The sequence below is a fragment of the Phascolarctos cinereus genome, unplaced genomic scaffold (genome assembly GCF_003287225.1).
Source record: "Phascolarctos cinereus isolate Bilbo 61053 unplaced genomic scaffold, phaCin_HiC Scaffold_5;HRSCAF=322, whole genome shotgun sequence".
NCBI lineage: Eukaryota > Metazoa > Chordata > Mammalia > Diprotodontia > Phascolarctidae > Phascolarctos > Phascolarctos cinereus.
In genome coordinates, this window is record NW_027555958.1 from 15,908,637 (window position 1) to 15,935,661 (window position 27,025).

The window sequence follows — 27,025 nt, forward strand, 5'->3', positions numbered from 1 at the left end:
GCGACTGACTGCATCCCTGTCCAACTCTGCCCTCCCTGGTCAGGACACATCTGAGCGCCGTGCTTATCTCTGTGTGCCACATTCTGGAAGCACCATGCTAAGCCAGGAGGACTTATTCAAGGATCAGGCGAAGATAGGACTGGGGATGTTTAACCTAAAATGGGGATGGGGAGCAGCAAGGAGGCATTTCTACAAGTATCTGAAGGGCAGTCACATGGAACGCTGCTTGGCCCAGGGAGCATGGCCAGGAGGAGCGGGCAGGATTTACAGAGAGGCGGATTTCATCCTGACACATGGAAAAACTTCCTAACAATGACAGCTTTCCAGAGTCAGAATCAACTGCCTCAGGAAGACTGAGGTCCCCTTTGCTAGAGATCGCTGACCAGGGACTGGGTGACCATTCTCTGAGGGAATTCCTGTTCTGTCTGAGTGAGGTCACTCACCACTAGGAGATACTAAGATCTTGTGAAGACTTCTCAAACCTCATGGAAAATTGAAGTTTGGTTATCTAATTAATTCAGCTACTGAGATCCAGTCTGTAGGAATCTGGCACCATCTGAGGTGGTACCTCTGACCTAGGGACACATACACCTCCAGTCCCTCCTCCACCCAGGTACCAGATGAGAAGAAACTCTAAAAAGGGATAGAGTGGGGAGTAGCAAGCATGGGAAAACAGTGTTTGTACGGATTGGGGAGTGGGGTGTTCTGAGGAAGTACAGCCCCATGTCAGGGCTGCCCAAACTTTTGATAATATGATGCAGCTATACCTGTATCCAAAATATAAACATCACCAGTTCAAAATGAAAGAGACACCCCTGTAGACTGCATAGGAGACCCCAAATAAAGTCTAAAATATTTGGACGCTGGTGACTGGAATAGACTGCAATGCGTTTTGCCTGCCTGTAATATGACGGGAACATATATGTGAGCCAATCCTACAGGGATTCATGGGGGTCTAAGGAAAGGGGACCCAAACCAGATTAAGAGTAACATCACTGCTCTTTCGTTTAAGCAGGTGGAAGAGTCGGAAGTCTGAGTATTCCTATTGAAGTGACCTTGGGCAAGGCGCTTTTCTGGGCTTCGCTCTCCTCGTCTGTAGAATGAGCAGGATGGAACTGATGGCTGCTGTGGCCCCTCCCAGCTGCAGGACTGTGGTCGTGTGAAGTCCCTCCACCTCTTCTGGCCTCAGTTTCCTCTTCAGTGACGTGGTGCATAAAGTGGCATGCAGTAAAGGGCTGCATAAGATGACCTCCTGGGCTCCTTCCAGGTCCAGATACATGAGAGAGGGGGACGGGAGCAGACATTTACACAGCACCTACTACGTGCCAGGCACAGCGGTGAGCACTTCATAAACAGTGTCTCATTTGAGTCTCCTAACAGCCCCGTGAGGTGGGTGCTAATATAATCCCCATTTCACGACTAAGGAAACTGGCGAACAGGGCTGAAGTGACTTACCCAGGGTCATGCCGCTACAACGTGACTGAGGCTGGTTTTGAACTCAAGCCTTCCTGACTCCAGGCCCAGCGCTGTCCATCGCGCCACCGGCTGCCTCGCTATCCCCTCGTCCAATCCCTTCATTTAACAGCTGGAGAAACAGAGGCAGGGAGGATCTTGCCCCGGTCACAAAGGACCACGAGGCTGAGCCAGAATTAGGACCCAGGACGTTTCCTGCACCCAGGACCGAAGCTTACAAGGATATAGACGCGGCCCCCACTTAACAACCCAGACAAAGCAACCCTCACGGCGCCTTCTTTTAGCAAAGGGAGACAGGGCCGGTGACCGAAGAAAACCCACCGCACGTCCGACTGTGTCTGCCACCTCTTGGTGACGTCCGCGCATTCACAGGCCGCGAGGCGGGTCCACGTGGAGACACAAGGCTGTGACACGTGTTCTCATTCATCAAGTCTTCCATGGCCCGTCCACAGGGCTCTGTTTTGTAGAACACACTGAACACAGAACGTGGGATTATTCACATCGTAAATTTGGATCTGAGTCTCCTATTAGTCATCTCCGTCCTTGAGCTCTAGCAAAAGCACCAAGTGTCTGAGGCTCAGCCAGATCCTTCATTCACTCTTCCACTTGACAAGCATTCACTGAGCACCACCCAGGGACCGCAGAGCGGACCAGAGCGGGCCAAGGGAAAGGACAGTCACACGGCTTCCCCTCTTCTCCTCCCCACCCCAGCCTCCAGCAGTGGGTCGGGAAGTTGTATATCCATGGGATAAGACACATTTCCATGACAGGAGAATTACTGGGCAACAGAACCGGAGAACCAAGCCCAGGATGCAGAGAGATGCCAAGAACTGCAAGGGTGGTCAAGGGAAAAATGCCTCTGGGGAGTCTTAATTTGGGGCCCCAACACGCGTTATTTTATCCTCTTGATCACTGTCTTTTAGTGTAATTCATTTCATGCATTTAAAACCATGATTCTGAGGTGGCATCCAGAGGCTTCACCAAAGAGGTCTGTGGCACATGGGAGAGCCTCGCTGCTCAGCAACAGCCCAAGAAAGACTGTCGTTCCTGTGCCCAACTGGTAGGGAATGAGGCTAGAAATGGGTATGTGGAAGAGGCAGGGACAGAGAGAAGGAAGAAAAGAAGAGAGAAGAAAGGAGGGAGGGGGAAAGGAAGAGAGGCAAAAAGGGCAACAGTGAGGAAAATGGCATGCTTTATTTTTTGAATTAAGAATAACAGTTGGCCATATCCATAGCCCTGGAAGGCTTGCCAGGCACATACTTAATAGCAACCCTGTAAGGTAGGTGGTATCGCAACCTACTTTTTCAAAGGAAACCGAGGCTAAGATAGCTGGAGGCAGTGGAGAGCATTGGAAACATGGCTGGATTTGGAGTCAGAGTGGATGGTTCCAAACTCAATTCTTCCATCCGCTATCTTTGTGACCTTGGACGAGTCACCTGTCTGGGCCTCAGATCTCCCACCTCCAAAATTAGTGGGGTGAACCCACTGACCTCACAGGTCCCTTCCAGGTCTTAAGCTATGATTTCATGACTAGGTTTAAATCTTAGCTCTTGTCTCCTGAAACCTTGTGATACTGGGTGAGCCACACGCCAATTCCTATGAGTCTCAGTTTCCCCCTCTGTAAAATGTTCTAAAAGGTTCATGATCCTGGGTACAGTGAGTTGATGAAGGGGACAATCGGTTACAGGCACTGAAACAAAGTCTTCAAACTACAGATTTTCACAACAGCAGGCAGCCCACCCGCCCTCCACACTCCTTGTCTCCATTCCCCTACCACTCTCCCCCTCTAGCTCTCGGAGTCACCCTGGGCAACTCCTTTTACGTCTCAACACCAATTCTTTCCTAGGAACCAACAAACATTTATACACACCTACCAGGCACCAGGGATACATGAATACCAAGCTGTCCATGCTCTGCAGAAGCTCACAGCCAGTCTATGGGGCAGCTTGCGTCAGTGGCTACCTACTCAGAAGTCCCTGAGGCTCCTAATTGAGGCTCTGACTGGAGCTGCCCTATCTCCTCTCCATCCCCATTCCAGGTGATCCCCCCATCCCTTCAAACTCACTTCTCCAGTAAAGGGCCGCTGCTCAGCAAAGTGCTACTTTTCCTTCTCTTCCAGGGAAGAAGAGGTGCCCGACGACACACTGAGAGAGGACAGCTCGGCCAAAGAGTTCTCCTGCCTATTAAGAGGGTTTGTTCTGAGGGGCAGGGCTGCATCAGATAAGAGGGTGGTGGGGACAGCCCGATGCTTCCTGACTGCTTGGCACAGGCAGCGCGGGGCAAGTGGCTCGGGGTCACTCCCCAGCTGCCACTCCTGGGGAACCAAGGAGGCTCTAGTCTTGATGCCAGCCAGGAAAGGGAGGGGACAGGACCCCAGGGCTCCTTAAAGGGAGCCTCTTCAGGCTGGCCTTGGCAAGACTAGGAAGGGCTTTGGATGCCCCGATGCACCAAAAGAGCCCTTCTCAAGGGGAGCACCTGACTGGACCGCCATGCCGTGGAACACGTGAGCTCGCGACTTTCTGGGTAACCAAATTCTCTGGCTGAGAAGACATCTCATCCCAACAAAAACCAACTAAGAAACCACAGCAATGCAACCAACAAACAAAAGCGGCATTCGTCTCAAGAGCGGTAGCTGAAAGAGCCAGATGCTGCTTCCCGAGCACAGCTCAGTCCCTGGCTCACCGTCAGGATTCTCTTTACTTAGTTAGTTCTACTTTTCCACATTCACTTTTGTAAGATTTTGAGTTCTAAATTCCTCCCCTACCCAAGACAGCAGGCAGTGGGATAGGTCTGAGCTGGAAGGGACCAGAGATCAGCTGGCCCATCACCAATCCATGGAGAGCATTCATCAGGCCCCTCCAGGCACCATGCTGTGTGCGCCGGGACAGAAGGTCAAAAGGAAACCATGCCTGCCTTCGAGGAGCTTACCTTCTACTAGAGGGAGACAACAAGTGCGTGCGTGTGTGTGTGCACGCATGCATGCGTGCGTGTGTGTGTGTGCATACGTGTGTGTGTGTGAGAATACGATACAAGGAACAAACACAAGGAGGGCATAAGCACATCAGGGGTAACTAAGACACAGGGACAGGCGCCACATTTGCCAAGGTGACAGACAGTAAGCCCTAGCACCTCCCATCAATACACGGCTCCCCGCTCCACAGCGTTCCGCCTCAGACCCAGAACCGGAAGGGACCCCAGAGGCCATTTAGTCCAGCACCCTCATATCGCAGATGGGGAGGGACTTAGTGACCCACCCAAGGTCGCTGGCAGAGACCAGATCTGAATGCAGATTGTGTGCTCTGACCACTGGACAGCACCGTCACCTCATTCCTCCTCCACTTAACCCTGATGGAGCCTTTTTTCTCTCACCACCTCCTCCTGAGAGCTGTGCTAAGGGAGCCCCAGAGGTTGGTTCTAAGAAGTCAGCTACACAACGTGGGTTTCAAGCCTCATGTGAGCATTTTGTCTGCCCTCAGCTACTGCAGCCTTGGGACCTGAGGAGTCCTGTTATGACCTGGTACCATGCCCGTGGCCATAAGCACCCCAGGCTCCTACGGCCTCTCCAGCCACCATCAAGTTTGAGCCCCACCTGAGTCCCAGGGGCCCTGGGTTTAGGACTAACCCTGCATTTGTGAATGTCTATCTCCCCCTCTCCTTGCTCAGAGAGATACTCGTCAAATGCTTGGCAAATAATCGGTGCTTAATAAATGCTTCTCTTCCCTCTTCTTCCCATCCTACACGACAAAGAATTTTAAGTTTTTTTAAAAGGAAAAAAAGGAAAAAGAAAAACTGTTCAGAAAAATTAACAATTTATCAAAAGAATCTGACATGCAGTATCCCACCCCCATGGTGCCCCACCCTCTCTAAGAAGACAAAGGGAAGATGTAATAAATTTTCCTAAAGATGACAGCAGAGCTTTTTAAAAAGGAGATGAGGAACAATGAAAAAGGCCCACAAAGCTGAGGTGTCCTGTTGGGCAATGTGAGCTCCCTTACTGATGACTTACATGACCTTTGGCAAAACTCTTCCCTTTTCTGGCAGTGCTTCCTGGAAGCCACGTCATACCAAGGAGATCCACCCAGGGTCCAGAAGGGATTTTCTGAATACAGGGCTCCTGATAAGGGACCACCAGGAAGAGACACGAGGGAACTGGGGCCAAGCTGTCGTAAAATCATAGGAGGTAAACCACAAGGGGCCGCTGGGCTGGTCCGGTCCAGCCCTTTCATCACACAGATGAGGCAACTAAGGCCCAGAGACATTAAGGGATTTGGGCAGGGGGACTGGAACCCAGATCCCCTGATTCCAAACCCAGCGTTCTTTGAACACCACCACAAACAGCAGGACCGGCCACCTGGTAGGCTGGATTTTCTTGGCCAAGACTGTCGCCTGTGAGTTGTTCTTATGCCCAGGCACTGCCCTCCACTTTCCCCCCCTCGATTTCCCCTTCCCCTCCCCCCACATCCTCCTTCCCCTCTCTTTCTCCCTCCCACTCCAGTCCTCTGCACCTATGCTGGCGATGAACCCAGGACTTGGGCCAGCCATTCATTCAAAAGATAAGGAAGAAGCAGTAACTTGTCCAAAATCAACAAAGTTCATGCAAGACCTGGGACCAGAATTCCAGGCTCCTAACTTTCATTTCTCTCAACCACACCATCTTATCAGTAGCAAATTAACGACCCTCCTGCCCCGGGGCTCACAATGCCTTGATGGGTGACTATCTAAGTGCAAACCCCTACGGCCTGCCATAGCTAGCCAGCCCCCACATGCCTCACTTTCCACTCGCCCTGCTGCCATGAATACAGTATATTAGTATGGCTCCTTCCCTGATGCTTGCCACCTCTTGCTCTGAGACTCCTAAACCAAATGCTGTCAAAAAGTCACCAAACTGGGCAGACCCTTTGACCCGGCATCACTCACCTCTACTAGTTGTTCCAAAAGCCTTACTGCGCTTCTAAGCTACCCCTACAATCTCCTTTTGGAAGAAAAGTGTCTGGCTCATATGTGTATCCTTGTCCTTGGCACAAAATAAGGACTTACTGACTACTTTCTTATTCACTGAAAGTAGCCAGGAGCCCTTTAAGGAGTTAATAAGATAGATTCTGGATCAGTGCAAGTCCCAGATGAGGAAATCCCTTCAGCCAACACCATCTGGCCCCTTCAAAGACTTACTGAGTAGCCCAAGGCACTGAGACGTTAAGTGACTATTAGGTCAGGGTCCCACAAACAACATCCCGTCTAAGTCAGGACTTGAACACAGATCTTCCTGGGTTAGAAAGCAAGTTCTCTAACCCCACACCACACTGCCGCTAGGGGCTGATGTACTTTTGGCGGTGGCTCGATTCACATCTTTGTTACGAGATAGGGAAAAGGTATATTTTTTAAATGAATGTGACATAAAAGCAAAAGACACCAACAAACATTTTAAGTTAATAAGTAAACTCTTTTTGATGTGAATGTATATTTTACATGATGGAGCTTTCCCTAAGTAAGCAATCAGACTTCCAAGAGTACAAGTGTTCCCTACAGGCCAACTCCTATTTGCAGAGGATAAAAAAAAATATAAAGTCTATGATGAATCACTCATTCACACAAACATATATAGAATATATAGTGCACTTATACATATAGTATGTGGTGTGTGTATCCACATATATATGTATTTGTGTATGTATACACACACACACACACACACACACACACACACCACGACTTTACTCACAGCAACTCCAGGAGGTAGGTAATACAAGTACAGCTAGTTTTATTCTAAAGGTGACCAGGCTGCTTATCTATTTAGTCTTTGTTTTTTTTTTTTAAGCACAGAGATGCTTTTATTCTAAATTCCAAATTCTCTATTTCTCTCTACATCACCCACTGAGAAGGCAAGAAAAATTAAACCTGTTCCTATATCTGGTCTTAAAAGGTGTTAGTTTCCTTTATGGTGGATCTCAGAATATTTCCTATAAAGATAAACATTAGCAAAATTTGCTATATTTTTTTTCCTGAGACTATTTTCCTTCTTGTCCAAAAGTGAATATCATTAAAAAAGAAAGCAAAACTTTTTTGATTTTGCATAATCAAGTCATTTAGTTTACCTTTTGTAATTGTCTCTATCCCGTGTTTGGTTAAGAACTCACCCCATAGTCAAAACCGTGGAAAAAACACCAGATCTGATCCTCCTCCACTTTTTTTTTTAATAGTATGACCTTTATCACTCAGGACATACATCCACTTTGCATTTGTCGTGGTATGTAACGTAAGATTTCTCCTCCAAAGAAATGTCATCATTTGTCCTCTTCTGTAAAGTATCCTATTGTGGGAATACTCTGTGCTGGAGATGCTGTAGAAAGACGGGCACATGAATGCACTGCTGGTAAAACTCTGAAGGGAGCCAACCATTGCAGAGGTCAACTAGGAATTAGGCTACCAAAGCCACTATAGCGTTTACCTTTCACATAGAGATCTCACTGCTCAAAGAGGAAATGTACGCTAGGCATGTACTCCACAATGAAGTCAACAAAGAAAAGTCTCCTAAGTACCAAAAAATGTCTAGCAGAACCTTTTGTAGTAGCAAAGAACTGGAAACAAAGCTGACGGCCACCCACTGGGGAATGATGGAATAAGCGGTAGCGCATAAAGGTAATGGAATCCTACCATGTTGTAAGAAATGAGGAAGACGGTGAATACAGAAACATGAGAACCCGTGAACTAAACAGAACCGGGAAAACCACAGACGCAAAGACTTCAGCAACAGGAGTGGAAAGAGGCCAAATGAAAATGCCCAAGTTTGGGCCCAAAGAAGGACCAGGAGAACACACCTCCTTCTCTTGCTTCTTGACAGAGGTAGGGAGACCTTGAGTGCGGAACGCTGCATATGATGTCATGCCTTTTCAACATGTTGGTGAGACGTACTGAATTTTTTTCTTCCTTTTAATAAAAATTTTTATAAAGGATAGTTTTCTGTGAGGGGTGAAGCAAAGGGTACAATGGGAAATATATGTCATATAAAAAAAGATATCCATAAAATTTGTTTTTTAAAAAATTAATACTGTGATTGGAAATTGAGGAGATGCCCATCCATGGGGAATGGCTGAACAAGCTGCAGTATATGATTGTGATGGAATACTACTGTGCTATAAGAAATGATGAATGGGATGCTTCCAGAAAAATCTGGAAAGACTTCTATGAACTGATGCAAAGTGAAATGAGCAGAACCAGGAGAACACTGCACACAGTAACAGCCACGTTGTGTGATGACCAACTGTGACCCACTCAGCTATTCTCAGCAATAACAATGATCCAAAATAATTCTGAAGGCCCTATGATGCAATAAGCTCCATACCTCCAGAGAAGGAACTGATGGAATCTGTTACAGATTGAAGCACACTTTTTTTTAACTTTATTATTCTTGTTCTTTTGGTCTGTGTTTTCTTTTGCAACATGGTTAATATGGAAATGTTTTGCATGACTGCACATGTATAATCTATATCAAATTGCTTGCCTTCTGAAGGAGAGAAGAGGAAAGGGATGGAGGGAGAGAATTTGGAACTCAAAATTTAAAAAAAGAATATTTAAATTTTGGTTTACAAGTAAGTGAGAAAAAAATTAAAATCAAATATGGAAAAACCCCCACAAAATATTACCTCTCCCCACAAAAATGAATATTTTGAAGTTATAATGACCAAGCTTGAGCCCAAAGAAGTGATTTAAACAGCTATGTTCCCTTCCACCATACCCCCACTTCTTTGCAGGGTGTGAACCACTTTTTTCCCTGTGCTGGTATAGTAGCTTTGGAGTCCGGGGCTTAGGTTCCAATCTCACCGCCTGCCACTTATGATCTTTGCGACCTTGGGCAGGTAATCCCTCTGGGTATCAATTTCCTCATCTATAAAATGAAGGGACTGAACTTGGCTTCTGAGATCACTCCGAGTTCAAGATCTGTGATCCCATGTATCTTCCCACTCTTTGACACAGGGCAGGCTTCAAAGCAAGGATCCCCATTCTGACCATCACCATTTCCTGGAGGAGTGAAACTGATCCAAGACCTTCCCCATGGCCAGAAGGCAGACAGAGCCCAGTTGCTGCTGAAGCCGGCAGAAACCTGATCTCTTTGTCAGGCAGAAACAAGCTGCCTACAGCAACACTGGTTGACAGAACAAGCTTGTGCAGAAAACATCACAGAGAGGAGGATGGAAGAATATTGGTCACCTTACTTCACAAAGCAGTCAAAACAGCAAAAGCGGTGGAGAAAACAAGCTGGCCAAGAGCCAAATAATTCCGCTTATCCTAAGAACACTTGGAGATAACAGGAGGAGTGCCTGACTTTCATAGAATGCTTTAAAGTTTCCAAAGTGTCTAGGATTATAGTTGTAGAGGTGGGTGGGATCTCAGAGACCACTGAGGACAATCCCCTTATTTGACAGATGGAGAAACTGAGGCCAGGGAGGCTAGAGGCACTTTATGGGATACCAGGTCTACATGTAGAAGGGACCTCAAAGCAACCTTCTCATTTTACCTTAAAGGAAACAAAGTCCTTAACCAGGTCAAATGACTTGCATAAAGCCACACAGTGAATAAACCTTGGAAGCTGGATTGAAACCAGTTCTGGCTCCAGAGTTTGTGTGCTTCTGGTAGGGGAAGAGAGAGACTAGCAAAGGGAGTGAGAAGTTAGTGGGTAGTGATACGAATGAAAAGAGAATGAATGAAATAGTGTTTAAATACAGAAAAGAAGGCAGAGAACTTCAGAAAGTAAAAGATACAAACAGAACAGTTTTGTTACTTTTATGTGTAATTTAATATACATTTTTTTAAAAAATGTACACAACAGTTATGCAGTTTCTTTTCTGTTTTTTACATATTGAAATATTCATGTTTGTTAAGTTCATAATAATAAAAAAAAAAGGGTTTAAATGCTTTACAGACCTTAATGCATTTTAGGTAGATACTAAAGAGATTATAAGAGCCCATTTTACAGCCAGGGAAACTGAAGCTCAGGGTGGTGAAGCAGCTTGCCCAGGCTAATAGCCTAATTAGAGGCAGAACTGGCACCCGAGTTTTCCAATCTCTATGCCCAGCACTGTCTCTCCTAGCTGTGCAATGCCTTGCACAACCACGGGGATATTCACATAATGTTCTCGGGCTGATCACAGGCCATTATCAATTTTATCTCGTAGAAGATAAATACGGAACTGGAAGGAAACACAGCAGGACAGATCAGCTGGAGGACAGGGACAGAGTCATAAGACTGAGCTGAATGCCTATCAGTCTGGGTGTCTGCTATAAACCTCCACATGACACAAGGTGGGTGCCATAACGGTAGTAAGAAGAAGAAGACGTGTTCATCTAGTCACTGAGGGAGGAAGTCTGCCAGGCTCTGGTTCTATAGCCACTGATAACGTGTATCAAAACCATGGCCAAAAGGAAATCACCAAAACTCCACAACATCAGAAAATGGAGTGGGCCAGTAACACACGGAGAATGCCGGAAAGCCACCCCCGCGTTCTGCTACTGTCCTTGAAACAGTAAACTAAGCAAGAAAAGGCTCCCAGCGCACTAGACCCAACAGACGCAGCTTTCCAGCCGAGGGACTTCGGCAGAAACGTGACTGGGACTCCCACAGGCTGGGAAACTCCCAAGGGCTGGTGAGGGGGCCCATGAAGAGGAGATCTCAGCCCTCCCTGAGGGACTGAGCAAGGACTCTGAGGAAATCAAAGGGGTCAGCAGAGGCCCACTGTTCCAACTCCCTCCCTGTGAAAGACGAAGAAGCTGAGACCTGGGGAAGGTAGTGATTTGCCCAGGGTCATACTAGTCAATGGCTAAAGCTCAGACTTACACTATTCTTCCCTTACCCCACTGTGCCTAGGCTTTAGAGCTGTAAGGGATCTCAGAGGTAATCTACTCGGGCTTCCCCATTTGACACATGAGGATAAGTAAGGCCGAGGGAGGTGTGGGGATTTGCCAAAGTTCTATTGTTAGTGTCAGAGGCAAGATCTGAACCCAGGGGCTCTGACTCCAGACAGCTACGTGGAATAGCAGACAGAGTGCTGGGCCTGGAGTCAACAAGACTCATCTTCATGAGTTCAAATCTGACCTCAGACACTTAGCTGGGTGACCCTGGGCCCGTCACTTCACCCCGTTTGCCTCATTTTCCTCATCTGTCAAATGCGCTGGAGAAGGAAAGGGGCAAACCACTCCAGTATCTCTGCCGAGAAAACCCCAAACAGGGCCATGAAGATTTAGATGTGACCGAACAATACCTCTGACTCCAGTGCCATCACTGCCACTAAGCCCACGAGGGCTCCCTGGATTCAAGGGAGAAGGCAAGGAAGGTTTAGGATCTGAGGTGGATTTTTACACGTGACTGGAACTGCCCTTTCCAAGTCATAGGACCAGCTTGAGGAAAGGGGCATGGGGGGGGAGTGCTGGCCTTGGAGTCAAGAAGACTCAAGTTCAAATCCTTCTACTGATAGTTACTACTTGTGTGACCTTGGTCCAGTCACTCTCCTCTATAAACCTCAGCTTCCTCACTGTAACATGAAGGGGTCGGGCTAGATGGCCTCTGAGATCCCTTCCAGCTGACAATCTATGATCCCTCTGAGCAGGATCCAGGAAGACCTGGGTTCAAATCCCAATCTGCCGATGCCTGCCAGCAGCGTTTCTCGTTTACGAGATCGGGAGGTTGCGCCAATGGCCTCACATATCTCAAGATCAATAGTAAGCATTCATCACTTTTTGAGGCACTGTGGTGTGGGGATAGATGGCCGAGCTTAAGGTCAGGAAGACCATGACCCCATTAAGTTCCACCTCTGACACTTCTTATCCTGTGACTTTCCTAAGTCTCAGCTTCTTCGCCTGTGATTCTTTCCAGCCCTCAAGCTACAATCCTATTAAATGTCCATTTTTTTTTCACTGTAGGAATATGCTCAATATTGCAGGATGTTTTTACACTTGATGGCAAGTCTATTTCTTTTTCTTTTTGGAATATTGTATTCCAAGATTTCTTCTCCTTAATAGATGTTGCAGCAGAGTCTTATATGATCCTGATTTACATCCCTTAGTCCTTGAGCTCTCTTTCTGGCTACTTGCAGCATTTTATTTTTTCACGCCAGGCTCTTGGGTGGCCCCCAGCACGTGAGTTTCCCAGGTATGCCAACAGGACCGACAGCTGCACACCTCCCGGTGTACCATGACGTATACATGAGCAATCTGCCCTTTAAAATTTCATTTTACTTATTCCAACTTATTGAGATCTTTTTTGAACCTGCTCTGTCTTCAAATACGTTTGCTATCCCTCTCAATTTTGAATCATCTTCAAATCTGCAAAGTCTATCATCTATAACGTTCATCCTGAACACCAATGAAAATGTTGGATAACACCAAAGATAGATCATTGCGGCTAAAGACACTAGAGACATTCGAAGGCGATACTGAGTCACTAATGGCTAGTCTTTGGATCTGGTCCTAGAAGGCCCACTAGTCCATCCCCCCAAACTGAGATTCAGGACGGTTCACCAATTTGCCCACGGTCACAAAGGTAGAAAGCATCAGAGGCAAGATCTGAACCCAGATTTTCCTGACCCAAAATCCGAACTTTACCAACTGTGCCACACTACCCTCTCCTTCAAGCTACCTCTGTTCATCATGTCTACAAGGATACTTGGCCAGACTGTTTTCCAATAATTTTCTGAAATCTAAGTTTTCCGTGTCAACAGTATGGCCTGATCTAGCAGCACGACCCGGATGGATCGGGTCTGCAATAACTGCGCCTGCTTGTGAGGGTCAGCAGAGGCAACAGCGTTCTCCCCAGGCATGAGTAATTTCATCAGACTTCCCATCTGGCTGTGCAGAGATCTGGGTTTCCTCCTTCCCCAGGCTAACTTTCTGGAAGCCTTGACTGTCTCAAGGATTGTGGAGGAACCACAGTTTCCCCTTATCTCCAGCTCCCTGCTAGCCCCATAGGAAATGCAGCTATTTTTCCTTTCTGCTTCCTGTCCTTGGACTCCAAGATAAAGAATTCCCTAGAGGAATACAAGTGAACGCTCTTCCCTCAACAGAACTTTTTATTAAAGACAATGGGGGGGGGGAGGTTAAAAATAACTCTCCCTATTTTCTTATGATAGGTTTCTAATTCTACTTGAGTCACTTGAACAAATGTTGGGAGTCTGGTTTGTCAGCCTCGGTGACAACCTTCTGGTGTAATCGTGCAGCAGGAAGCCTTCCAGGCTCTCCTCTTCACCTCTCCAATCCCACTCATCTTTGACACTCCACTCAGGGCCCTCCTCCTCCTCCAGGCTTCCATCCCCAAGCACTCTGGTCCGCACCCAGCTTCCCTTCCTCTAAACACCTGCCCTGACTGTTCAGCTCATTCATAAACCCTGAGCTCCTAGATCCAAAACTGGAACGGGCCTCAAGGGCCATCTGGTCCAAACCCTCCATTTTACAGAGAAGGAAAACAAAGCTCAGAGAAATCAGATGACTTGTCCAAGGTCAGTTAGAGAGGCAGGAGTTGAACCCAAACCCTCTGGCTTCAGAGGCAAGGCTCTTTCCATTATACCACACTGCCTGAATCATTTACATAGACTCTTTAGGCAAGGCTGCCCTCTCAAGACCTCTATCTCCCCATCTGTAAAATGGGAGAGATGAACTAAAAGATACCTAAACACCAACAGTCTAAAAATCTCCCAAGTTGGGGCATATGACTCTTTTACATCTGTGTGTTCTGTTTCTCTTACAAGACAGAGAGCATGTCCCACCATTCTCCTACTCCTGGTGGGCACAGGGTAGGTAGAGGTTTGAACCAAATCTCCCCAACAGGGTTGAGTAACGCAATGCAGGTTAGTTCGGGACAAATTATGTCATGTCTCAAACTGTGAAGGAACACAATGACCATTTTCCAGTTGCCCACTATAAGGGCAGGGGGCCAAGGAACAGAAAATCCCACCCAATGGATAACCACCAAAACCTTCCTGGTAAACTGAAGCTCTAGGAGGCAAGCTTGAGTGTGCCTAGCCGTTGCCTTGCTGGGACTGTTCCACTCAGGTTCATGGTGAAATGCACTTGCAATTTCAGTGTCCGCTCTGACTGGACAGGATGGAAAAGGACATGCAAACTATAATCAAAATCTGCAGGGTAGATGTCTAACCCAGGTGTTTGGAGAGCTGTCTGTGTCTGCTGTAACCCCCGGATGTAACCGATTTTAAATCAACTCAAACAGTCAACCAATAGACCCTGAAGCCATGGCTGGAAGATGCAAGCAAGCCAATGTAGGCCAGGTGGCAGGGAAAACTCCCTCGTGATTGGAACTGTCCTACAAAGAGGATGGTCTGACTCAAGAGGTGACTGATTCCCCCTCCTTGGAGGTCTTCAAGTAGAAGCTGCTGGTCACTTGTCAGATATGTTTTAGTAAGCAATGTTTTGAGAGTATGGTTTGGATCAGATGCCCCCTTTTTAGGGCCTTTCCAACCCTCAATTCTGTGATTCTGAACCTTTCAGTCACAGTGAAGAAGGATTTGTTTACAGCATACATGATCCCGAACCCGGAGACTCTGAGAAAAACATCTGTTGTTTGTCCTTCATGCTCAGACGATCAAGGACATCACGACGTGGGGGTCCAGATACCTCTGTTCCACTGTGGCTGATCATCCCAACATGAGCTCAGAAGGCTTTACCACAACTTGGGCACAAGCAGTACATTAAATTATCTGGAATGGAAACGCCTCCAGATTTGTACATCTCACATCCCCTTTGTGCTACTGTGATTCAGCTTCACTCATGGATCTCAACACCTTCTTCGAGGTGGGCATGCCACGCTATGTGGTCCTGTGCCAGTGTCTCCCCATGTCTCACAATCAATACTAAAATTAAACTGCAGTATTGGGAAACACCTGCCTTATAAGTGGGATCCTACAGGATCTGTCTGATCAGGTCTATCGATTGGGGAGGGAACCGAATAGCTTATAGAGGTGACATCCACCATTCCTCATCCATAAAGACCTCGGCTGTGGAGACAATGATTTCCCAAGTACAGTCCTCAGCTCCCAGGATGTCACATTGGATTCTAGTACCTCCTTGATAGTGACATGAGTACCACTACTAATGTCTTCTTTGAATTGAAACATTTGGAATTAAGGCTCAAAGCTGGCCATATTTCACATTTTATAGATGCTACCCACCGTTTCCTGGCCTTGTGAGCTGGCAATGAAATCCTCCAAACTTTCTGGCTAGACAGTGCTGGGATGGCACGAGATAGAAGTGGAAGAATGGAACTGACAAGCAAGAAAGGAATGTGGTGGAAATGTAAATAGAATGAAGTGGGTATCCTTTTGTAGAAATTAAGTGTGTTAACTAACATTGATGAGACGTTAACTGGCTAGATGACTGAGGGAACAAAGGAAGGGCAGAATTAGAAAGAAACGGGGACAAAATTGAAGAAGAGGACAGGAATAAAACTAGACTAAATTCATCATAACGGAGAACCACTTCTTGTACCTTTATGCTGTACATATTTCTCTATTTCCTTATCATCTCACCTGTTAGAATGTAATTTCCTTGTGAGTAAGGATTATGTCATCTATTGATTTTGTGTCCACAGTGCTGGGCACACAGAACGTGCCTGATAAATGCTTGCTGACTGCCTAGTCTGTTTACATGTTGTTTCCTTCCAGCAGAATGTCAGCTCCCTGAAGACAAGCACTTTTTGCCTTCGTCTTTGTATACTCAATGCCTAACACAGTGCCTGGTCCATACACGGTAAATGTTTAATTGGTGCTTGTTGACTGATTTATAAATCCTCGGCAGGCAAAATCACGAATTATGAAATAATCCGGTACTAAGGTTAAAGGCCTACAGCTCAGAGGCCCCACTGTCAACGGGGATAAGGACCTGTCAGAGCTTTCCAAATACACCATGCTTGGGAGAAAGAAGAGAGAGAAGGTAGAGAGAAGGCCTCCCCTGCTGGATGGAACCCAAGGACTCCCTCAGTGTCCCCCTTTTTCAGGTCTATGACCTCCAGTCACAGTTCCCACAAGACAGCACAAAGCTGTGTGGAGGCTAGCTCTTGTGAGCTTTAGAAACTTCTAGGTAGTGTTAAGAACCTGTGACATTTGAGCCAAATTCTTGTGTTTTCTGATAGAGGAACTGGTAAGCACACCGCCCCACAAGACATCACGTGTCCTGGTTTCTGGGGCAGGAAATAATCATGCCGACCACCTTCAGAGTAGGTGCGCTGACTCATCTAGCCAAGACACAAGAGAACAACAAAGCCACATGACTGTGTGGGAGCTCTTTTATCTCTTCCTTGGGGAAGTGCGTTTTTGCCCCCATAACACTTTTTTACCCCGTGCTATTTTTTTTTCCTAATTTCAATAGAGTTCACATTACTTCAGTTTGTAAGTTTTTACTTTCTCAATAATTGTACCTCCCATCCAACAAATCTCTCCAGCCAATATCTGAAATAGAGCTTTCGGTAGTTAAAACTCTGATGCTGTTGTTTACAATGCTGTTTCCCATCTCCATGCTGGCTATCCTCTATGCCTGGAATGCTCTTCCTCTTCACTTCTGCCTCTTAATTTCCCTGGCTTCCTACAAGATTCAAGTTCTTCCTCATCCAGAAGGTCTTTCCTGGATTTCCCATCTGCTACTGCCTTCCACTCTCAGATTCCCTTCATTCACTCTGCACATATCTTGTATGCATCTAGTTAGTTACGTGTCGTCTCTGTCCCCTCTCCTCCCATCAAACGTGAGCTCCTAGAGTACAAGGACCTTCTTCTTCGTACCCTCAATGCTCAGCACAGAGCCTGGCATATAATGAACGCTTAGATGTTCGCTGAATGACTGATCAAAGAAGGAAACCTCAGGCCACCACCATCAAAGTCTTCCTCCAAGGTGTTATTGTAACAAGGGGCCCTGTGCTTGCTTTCTCTGGTTTCTGAAGGCTCTACAAGTAGAACAGGGGCTCTGCTCTGGCCTGTTCTCTAAACCTTCACGAGCCTTGAGAATGGACCTGGTGGTGGTTGGTTTCTGTAGCCCAGGAACCAGCCCAGCTAGGTTATAAGAAGCCCATCTCCAAGTTGGCTGAAGGATAATGAATTTTCCAGCCACAGCAGATCTCAAAGCCAAAGGACTCAGTCCTGAAACAAAGGTTCTTAGTCTAGGGTCCATGTATTTCCTAAAGGGGTCTCTGGATAAATGTCTGGAGATCCGAGAATTTGGATGGAAAAAAAGAGTTACATCTTCATTGTCATTAACCTCTAAATGAAACTTGGCGTTTCCTCCAACGATTTAAAAACATCCTGAGATGGGGTCCACAAGCTACAGTGGACTGCCATTCTGTGTCACACAAGAAGTTAAGAAGCCCTCTTCTCAGTGAAGAGAATAGAATTCCCCCAGGGAAGCTGCCTCGGATCCCTGAAATACTAAAACAACAAAGAAGACAAAGAGAAAACTAACCTTCAAAACCCTAACCTTACAACCACGAAAATCAAAAGAGCAAGTCGGGGTCTGGGTCTTTGAACCAGATGATGTACATATTTCAACCAATTAATAAACACTTATGAAGTGCCTACTACATGCCAAGCACTGGGGATACAAAAAGAGGCAAACGGCAGTCTCTGCCCTCGAGGAGCTCACAAACGTGCATAGGCACGAGTGCGTGTGTAGGAATCAAGACGTTGCTACCACCTTCATGTATGTGCGGGGTAGCTAGTTGGTACAGTGGATAGAGTACCAGGCTGGAGTCAGGAAGACTCATCTTCCTGAGTTCAAATCTGACCTTAGATACTTACTAACTGTGTGACCCTGGGCAAGTTACTTAACTGTTTGCCTCAGTTTCCTCATCTGTCAAATGAGCCAGAGAAGAAAATGGTAAACCACTCTAGTGTCTTTGCCAAGAAAACCCCAAACGGGGTCACGAAGAGGTGGACACAACTGAAAATGACTAAACAATAATAACATGTATGTGTGCCTTTGAGGAGAAAGACGTGAATGCATGCTGGTGGATGAATTACGTATACGTGGCTGAAGGAAGAGCTCTGATCAACACAATGGTCAACTACGATTTTAGAGAGAATCGAAGACCACAAATAATACCCACTTTCTGACAGAGAGATAACGGGTCCAACGTGCAGACTGAGACACGTTTCTGGACATGGTCAGTGGGAGAATTTGCCTGTCTGACCATGCATACTTGTGGCAGGGGTTTTATTTTATTTTTTCCCCACTGGAAGGGAAAGAAACTAAATGTCACTTTAAAAATTTTAACTGAAAAAACTCTACATGGCCATGTGCTCCCATTTATGATTTGGTGTGCGCATGTGGGAATATGTGCCAACAGATGAATTCTACGGCGGTGTGTGTACACGTGAATAGGCGTGCTTACGTAGAGTGTCCACTCCCTGAGGGCAAGAATTGTTTCATCCAGCATAGTGCTTGTTAAATTGAACTGAATGTGTGTCTATACAATAGTCCCCGAAGAACTGAAATTATGAAGAATCAGAAAAACAATACACACAACAAGGATGACAACAGCACAGACAGACAAAAGAATAACAAAGTAGCAAAAACTGGATAATGCAAAATTATAATGGCCAAGCACGGCCTCAAAGAGATGGGGCAAGGGATAGATTATGACATGAGACTGTGTAAAAAAAAGAAAGAAAAGCTACCAACAAACATTTACTTTAAAGAAAGAAAATGAGGAAGAGAAAAATCAGCAAAAGCTATCCTTTTGCTCTAATTCCTCTTTCTTAAAAAAACAAGAATGTTGTTATTTGAGATGGCTCTAGGAGGCAGAGGGGAAGAATACTGGGAGAAGTTTTGGTCATGTAAAAAATATCAATAAACTTCTATTAAGAAAGAGAATAAGACAGAGAAAGAGAAAGGAGAGAGAGGGAAAGGGACAGAGAGAGAAGGGGAGAGAGAAAGGAGACAGAGGGAGGAGGAGAGAAAACAAGAGAGAAAGGAAAGAGAGGGAAGAAGAGAGAAAAAGGGGATAGAAAGAAGGAAAGAAGGGAGAAAGGAACGAAAGACAGAGAAAGAGAAAAAAGGAAGAATGATTCATAGATAGATAAATAGATAGATGAAGATGGGCTAAAGACTGGGATTGAAGGATTGCAGTTAAAACAATGTACGTGATGTTATCACCACACAATGAAAACTACCTGAAGGGCCCTACATCTTTTGCCTCGTTTATATCTTCCAGAGATTCCCAGAATCTCAGCTTCTCAGACATGGAGAAGGGCCCTCAGAAGCTACCTTCTGTACATCCAACAACACTCTTGCCAGGACAAGTCTAACCAGACCCTTCTTCCACCCACGGCTGTCCGTAGGCTTCCTCTTGCTTAAGCACACGAAATCATGCCATCATCTGGCTCCTTCCAGACGTACTTCACATGGTGCCCCCTCACACACTCGCTCTTTCAGCCAATGGGCTCACTCCTTATTCCCCAAACTCTTCACGCCTTTGTACAGGACATCTCCCACATCTGGAATGCAATAGCTCCTCACCTCTCCATCTTAGAATTCTCAGCTTTCTTTGAGACTTAGCTCACCACTACTTCCATTAACCCCTACTTGGGAGGGTTCTCTCACGCTGGTAAAAGTCTGACAACCTAGGGTTGAGATGTACACACAGCACACTTTAAATTTTAATCTGCATTATTAAGATTTTCTCCATCACTTTCACAAGTCTAAAAAAAACAACAAAACAATCAGCTGAGCTCTGATTCCCAGAGTCTGCCAATTCACAAGGGATAAATATTCACACTGAAATAGATCTGCTCTCTTAAGCTGGTATGAGCCGACTCCAGAAAACCCCTGGTTCTCTCACTTGTCAAGTTTTCTTGCATTCCCTTCTTTATTTACCTTTTATATCCAGTTCCCTCCCAACCACCCCCAGGACAATGTAAGCGTCTCGAGGGCAGAAACTGTTGTTTTGAAGTTTGTTTGTTTTTTGTCTTTGTATCTCCAACATCTCCAACAGCTAACCTATTAAGGAGACAGTTATGATTGGTGAGGGGAAAATAAAGTAAATGAATGGCACAGAGAGGTCCACGGGGCAGCCCATGATGGGTGAGCAAGCTGCAGTGTATACGGAATGAGACGCCATCAAGACAATGTACGATAGGAAGGGAAGATGAGCTGGTCCCATGAGAAAGGTGAGGGTGACAGGTAAGCAGCCAGGGATCTCCACCGGTGTCCTGGGGGTGTAAGGCCTCCAGCACACTGGGTGGGCCCCCTGTGGAGAACTGATGGAGGTTATGGCCCAAAGTCCCACAGGCACGAATGGACTGTGATCTCATTGTTGGCAACCAGACCCATGAGATCACATGGCTAATGCAGCATTTCAGCTGAATACTTCAGATTGGGTCTGCGAGTGCCACATCTACTCTGACCCCCTGCCCTTGAGCGCACCTAAGAGGAGTATTGTACTGAAGATCGGGGAGAGGGAGAGAGGCATGTTAGCCCAAAGAAAAGGCCATTTGGGAACCAGATAGTATAACAGGAGGGACGGGCACAGCAGCATTGTCTTCACCTGATGGCTCCATCAACAAGGACTCATTTCTCTCCCAGCTGTTTTACTCTGAGCATGAGAGAGCACAGAGAAAGCAGACCACTGAGCACTCCCCACACAGGCCTAAAATCCCTCTGCCGGCACAGATTTCAAGCCTTCTTAAAAATTACTGTTTTGCTTTCAAAGTTTCTAATGACAAAGTCTGAGCCCATTTATTTCAGGCGGACAGGCGCTCGTTCTGTGACTTACTAACTGTAACGAGCTCCCTGGGACTTGTCCAGAATTGCAAACACTGCCTATTCTCCCAGACCTAGAACACGCTCTTGCCCGGCCTCTGCCTCTCAGAAGTCCTTATTGCTGTGTTCAGTCATTTCAGTCGCACCTGACTCTTCGTGGTCTCATTGGAATGTTTTGCCATTTCCTTCTCTCACTCATTTTACAGACGAGGAAACTGAAGCAAATAGGGTTAAGTACGTGGCTAGGATCACTCAGCTAGTTAAGCGTCTGAGGCCAGATCTGAACTCTTGAAGATGAGTCTTCCTGCCTCCAGGCCTGACGCTCTGTGCACTGTGGCCCCCCCTCGCTGCCACTTAGAATTCCTAGTTTTCTTCAAGTCCGCTGAAGCATCACCTTTTCCACGGAGCCCTGACTGATCCAACGGGAGCTCCTGTTCCGACTGCCCGACCCTGACGGCGGCCAGCCCCTTTGTGGACAATCTACCTTGTATTTTCTGAGTATATTTTTATACATATAACGTAACACCAGCGCACCTACGTAACAATAACAGATAACAGATGCTGCTGCTGTATCTTGAAAGGATCAAGAGTCTGTCATCTCGGAGAGCTGTTTATGTCGCTGAAGGTCAGAACAGGGCAAGAAAAAATCAAGATCAAGACAACTTCTTTCCTGAGGGAGCCATTTTAACTCTTATCTTGCAAGGAAACACGAAGGCAGTTTTGGAGAAAAGACTTGAATTGGTATCCTGAGAGAATGGAATGGCTGGGCTATTGGTTACAGGCAACTTTAGCTGTGATCTTCCTCAAAGCTAATAGATTTGAAATGATTATTTATGTCTTCTTTTTGTTTTTGGTTGTGCTGCTAATAAAGCACGTACCCGGTAACCTTGATGTTTAGACAAGCCGAAAATATTAAGGGATTTAATGTATGTATAGAGATGAACAAAAGTGTATGGGGAAAAGAGGCTTTGCCAACTCACAAACTGTATTTAACGCACTGAGGGAGGGGCTCGGAACTAACTGATTAATTACAGAGATGAAACAATTTTAGTAATTTACGAAGAAATTTCAAAAAATATTACATTACCTTAAAACCTATGGTAAGGTTGAATTAGGAAAATGGTCCAGTAGCAGGACAGGTGCTTACCCCTACCTGAGCTATTTGGAGAGTAGCTAAAACTCTGCCACATCTGTATATGTATCTATGTCTTACCTGAAAGAACGGAAACTTCCTGAGGGAAAGTGCTATGCATTGTATTATACTAAACCTATTTCTGACAGAATGCTTTCCAGTTTCCCTAGTCATTCTTGTCAAATAGGGATTTCTCTTTTGGTGAATTTACATTTTCCAGTTTATACTGGATAAACACTGGTTATTGAGTTCAATTATTTCTGATTCTTCTTTATCTAATTTGTCCCACTGCTCTGCTTTTCTATTTCTTAACCACTAACAAATGCAAATAAAAATATCTCTGAGGTTGCATTTCACACCCAGCAAATTGGCAAATTAACAAAAGCTGGGCATAGTCAGCGTCAGAGAGGGAGACTGATGCCTTAGTGATGGAGCTGTGAATTGTTCCACCATTCTGGAAAGTAATTTGGAATTATCCTTGGAGTGTGATGAAAGTAACTATGCTCTTTAAATCAGTCTTTGCACTGGAAGGAATATATCCCAAGGAGGTCAATAACAAAAAGAAAGGTCCAATATACACCAAAATGCACGTCTTACAGTAGCAAAAAAAAAAAATGAGAAACAAAGTAGAGATCCATTGGTTAGGAATGGCTCAATTAATGTGTTGTTCATTAATACAGTGGAAATTAAGAACATGATGAATACAGAAGAAAGTCATGTGAACTCATGCAAAGTGAGATGAACAGAACTGGAGAAATTCTATACCCAACAAATACAACTACTGAAATGGAAAGAACAGCAAAACAATCCACAAAAGCTTCAAAATTCCAATGACCGAGGGCAGCCCCAAAGACAAAAGAGGATGATGCACTTGCCCGTCCTTGCCTTTTTACAGACCGTGAGTATGAAAGACCACATATAATGTTGGAATTTTTGATATGAAAATTAACTTTGCTAAACCTTTTTTTCTTCTTTGTTACAAAGAATGGCTCTTTATTACAAAAGAGTGAGGGAGATACAACACTAAAAGTAGTAGGTGATATAAAAAAAAGTCAAGAAAATATGTGGAGCTGTTCTTTGTTGTTGGTTTTATTGTTGTTTTTTTTTCAGAAGTAAGACATCATCAACCACACTCACATTATTCTTATTTTTCATAACTATAAACTATTTCTAAAAAATGGTCTACACAGGCCATTAAGGATATAATTGATGAAAACATGAAAAGAGAATCAGAAAGCCTTCAGAGATGATTTTCTTCAGCAGCCCACATTTTTACAATCATGTAATTAACTAAAAATAAGATCTCCCACTCTATCTTCCTGGTGTTAACTTTTAAAAATAATTTTACTTGGAAAGAAAACCCTTAGCATCTCTCTTCAAACAAGACGTCTCCAAGACGCTAGGACAATTGCAATTTCATCCATGACGGGTTCACCGACTGAAAACCGACACTAAACACAACCCAAAGCAAAGGCACAAGTTCCCTTAAGGTGCTCACCAGTATCACAGAGGCTGTCCTGCACGGTGCCCAAATAGCAAAGAGACTCCTCATTCATGGTGACATTCTCCAAACACCCCCATTTACAGGTGACATTGTATTAATGGCATTGCACCCTGGAACAAAACAAAGCCAAGTCAATAAAATCTTTAATAATTCAAAAGATATCAGGTTAGCCATCCACACAGGAAAAGCAAAGTGGATGAATAATGTATGTTGCACATGACCCATGAGAGTTCTCCTCAGTGATCAGAATCCTCCACTGAGGTGAGAAGGCAGTGAAAGAGAGCGCTTGTGCGCCAATGTGACTGAGCCAAAACAAATGGGTGGCTGAAGGTAAGAAAAGGGAGGGCATCCTCATGAACCACATGTGGCCTTCCCAGTGTCCACAAGCAGTCTGGAAACCCATTTCTCCTCCTGAACTTGAGAAGGCTCATCCATAGGGTAAAGGGCCCAGACCCTCAGTCTTTGTAGAGGTAAAAAAAAGGAGTAGAAAATAGTAATGGCTCTGACACCAATAGGATATGCCTTCTTGTCCCCATTCCATAGCTATTAGGTGCTGTAAGGCACCGTGAGTCCTGTGGTCTGAGCTTCTCTCCAGCAGCGTCACTGACAGGGGAGGCCACTGTCTACTAACCTGCCTAATGGGTGTGGGCCAACTTCACACTTCTCCACACTTTCGACCCCTCTCCTATGTCCTGGACCCAAGAAATCAATCTCACAAGTACAAGATAGAGGAGGCATTAGACAGCAGTTTGTCTTAAAAAAAGAAAAGAAAAGAAAAAAAGACATGGAGGTTTAGTGGACTATAAGCTCTACCAGGGAGAAAATCGTGGCTAAAAAAAATCTAATACCACCTTGAGCATGAAGAGCCATAGCTTCCAAAATAAGGAGAGGATGGTTCTGCTGCACTCTGTTTGGGCTAAATCATATCTGGAGTATGGGCTTTCATTCTGTTTTAGAAAACACACAGATAACCTACAGAGCATTCAGAAGAAGGCAACCAGAACGACAAGCTGTGAGTCGATGCCACGTGGGGAAGCATAGCCTAAAGAAGAAAAGACTGGGTGATGGAGGGACAGAGTGATAATAGCCTTAAAGTACACAATTCCAAAAGGCTCCTGATGGAAAATGCTAACCACACGCAGAGAAAGAGCTATGGAGTCTGGATGCAGAGCAAAGCAGATTGCTTTCCTTTCTTCTCTTCTTCTTTCTCGTAGTTTTTCCCTTTCATTCTGATTCCTCTTTCACAACATGACTAATTGTAAAAATCTGTTTAACATGACTGTACATGTATAGCCTATATGAGATTGCATGCCGTCTTGGGGAGGGGGGAAATAGAGGGAGGAGGGAAAATTCAGGCCTCAAAATCTTATAAAAGTGAATGTTGAAAACGAAAAATAAATATTTTTAATTGTCTTTAAGTACCTGAAGCACCACAGGTGGCCTAAGAGATCCCTCCCCCCTCTGAGATGCTGTGATTCTGTGACCTGGACACTCATCATCCCTAAAGGCTTCGGCTTGGGTGTGAAGCTCCTAGTGCTGGTGCCCACATGGCCTGAGGAAGGAGGGCTGCCTGGCGCTAAGTTCTTCCTTCTTCAGACTCTGACAAAGGAACAAGGCCTAGAGTGTCGGTGGTCCTGTCCCTCGCCCAGGACCCTCCAGTCTGCACCACAGCTGTTCCAGAGCCAATTCTGACACCCTCTAAATTGAGTCCCATGCAGGGCAAGGCTTTATTTGTCCCACCTCGGTTCCAGCCCAGGTGAGAGACAAAGGCCCTCTCCAGTCAGATTTCTGTCCTCCCTCCAAAGGGCCCATTGGCTTACCCTCCTCTGGCTCTGGGCTAACCCTTCTTACAACCTCTCCTTTGCCACATTCAGAACATCCCCTTCTGGTTCCCTGGACCATTTAGCAGAGGTTGGTGCCGATACTATGCTGCTACAGAAGTGACGGGTGGAGACACAGCCACAGACAAACTAAGACGGTCTGCCCTTTCAGAATCTAAGAAGTGGAGCCAAGGCACGGTTGGCTCTAACGATCAGGAGAGGGAAACACTCTGCCGCTGGGGGAGCAGTCACAATGGGGACTTTCTCCTTGGCTTTTGTAATGAGGATCTTACATAAACACACTTAGAAAAGTCTCCCAGGACGGGGTGCAGCAAAGCTCATGAACGCCACCGTCATGGCAACATGGCGACTAGCAAAGAATGCCACGCTGGGAGTCAGGGGACCTAGGTTTGAATCACGGCTCTGCTAATGAATGACTTGTACCATCTTGGGCTATGTCCTTTCTTGTCTGTGGGCCTCAGTTTACTCATCTGTAAAAGGAGGGGGCAGGACCGTTAGGTGACCTCTAAAGTGCCTTCTAGAGCCAACCTAGACCAACACCAGGCAGCAGGACTAGGGCGAGTTCATTAGAGGGATGGGTGGTTGTAGACACTGATAGAGGGCACTCCAGGCCCACAACAAGTGGTCAGTAAGCTGACAGGTTCACAGGCTAGTGGACTTAGAATCATAAGAGATCCTAAAAGGAAACCCAGTTCAACCTCTCCATTTTGAAAATGAAAAAACCAATGCCCAAAGAAGGGAAATTACTTACCCAAGATCACACAGGTAGTAAGTACCAGAGCCAGGATTTGAACCCAGGTCTTCTGCCTCCAAATTCCATGCCCTTTCCACTATACTATGCTGCCTCTCCTCTCAAATTTAATTGAATGCTTTTGGCCACAGGCATAACCGATGGGAGGAGGCGTCAGATGTTGGGAAAAGCATGAAATGAAAGAGCTTCAGTGCCAGGTCCAGCTCTGCCACTAGCCTGCTATATGATCTGTATAGAGCACTGGGCCCGGCACCAGGAAGACTCGAGTTCAAATCCAGCCTCAGACGCTCAAGAGCTGTGTGAGCCTGGGCAAATCACTCGACTGCTATCTGCCTCAGTTTCCCAAACTGTAAAATGGGACTCATAATAACACCTACCTCACAGGGCTGTTGTGAGGCACAAATGAGATAATTCTGGACAGTGCCTGGTGCCCAGGAGGCGCTCAAATGCATGCTTCCTTTCTTCCTCCAACCCTCAGTCCCCTTGTCTTCATTGCACTGTAGGATCTCTAAGGCTCTTTCCAGCTCTAAATATTTGATAACTTTGTGAAATACCTTTCAACCACAAGGGTCCCATATCTACCA

General features: G+C 45.8%; 1 protein-coding gene across 5 annotated transcripts in view; it reads right to left on the reverse strand.

The window, feature by feature from the left end:
• The window catches only part of ST6GAL1 (ST6 beta-galactoside alpha-2,6-sialyltransferase 1), a 122,219-nt gene that overhangs the window by 73,578 nt on the left and 21,616 nt on the right, over window positions 1-27,025 (reverse strand). For 2 of the 5 annotated variants that reach the window (XM_021005607.2, XM_021005612.2), the window contains exon 3: window positions 23,844-23,959. The exons of 1 other annotated variant lie outside the window; for it this stretch is intronic. In XM_021005607.2, the coding sequence (XP_020861266.1) occupies window positions 23,844-23,901 (58 nt within the window). In that variant the 5' untranslated portion in view covers window positions 23,902-23,959. Of the gene's footprint in view, window positions 1-23,843; window positions 23,960-27,025 lie in introns of those variants that run through there. 2 more of the 5 variants (XM_021005605.2, XM_021005606.2) reach the window with 2 other exon arrangements.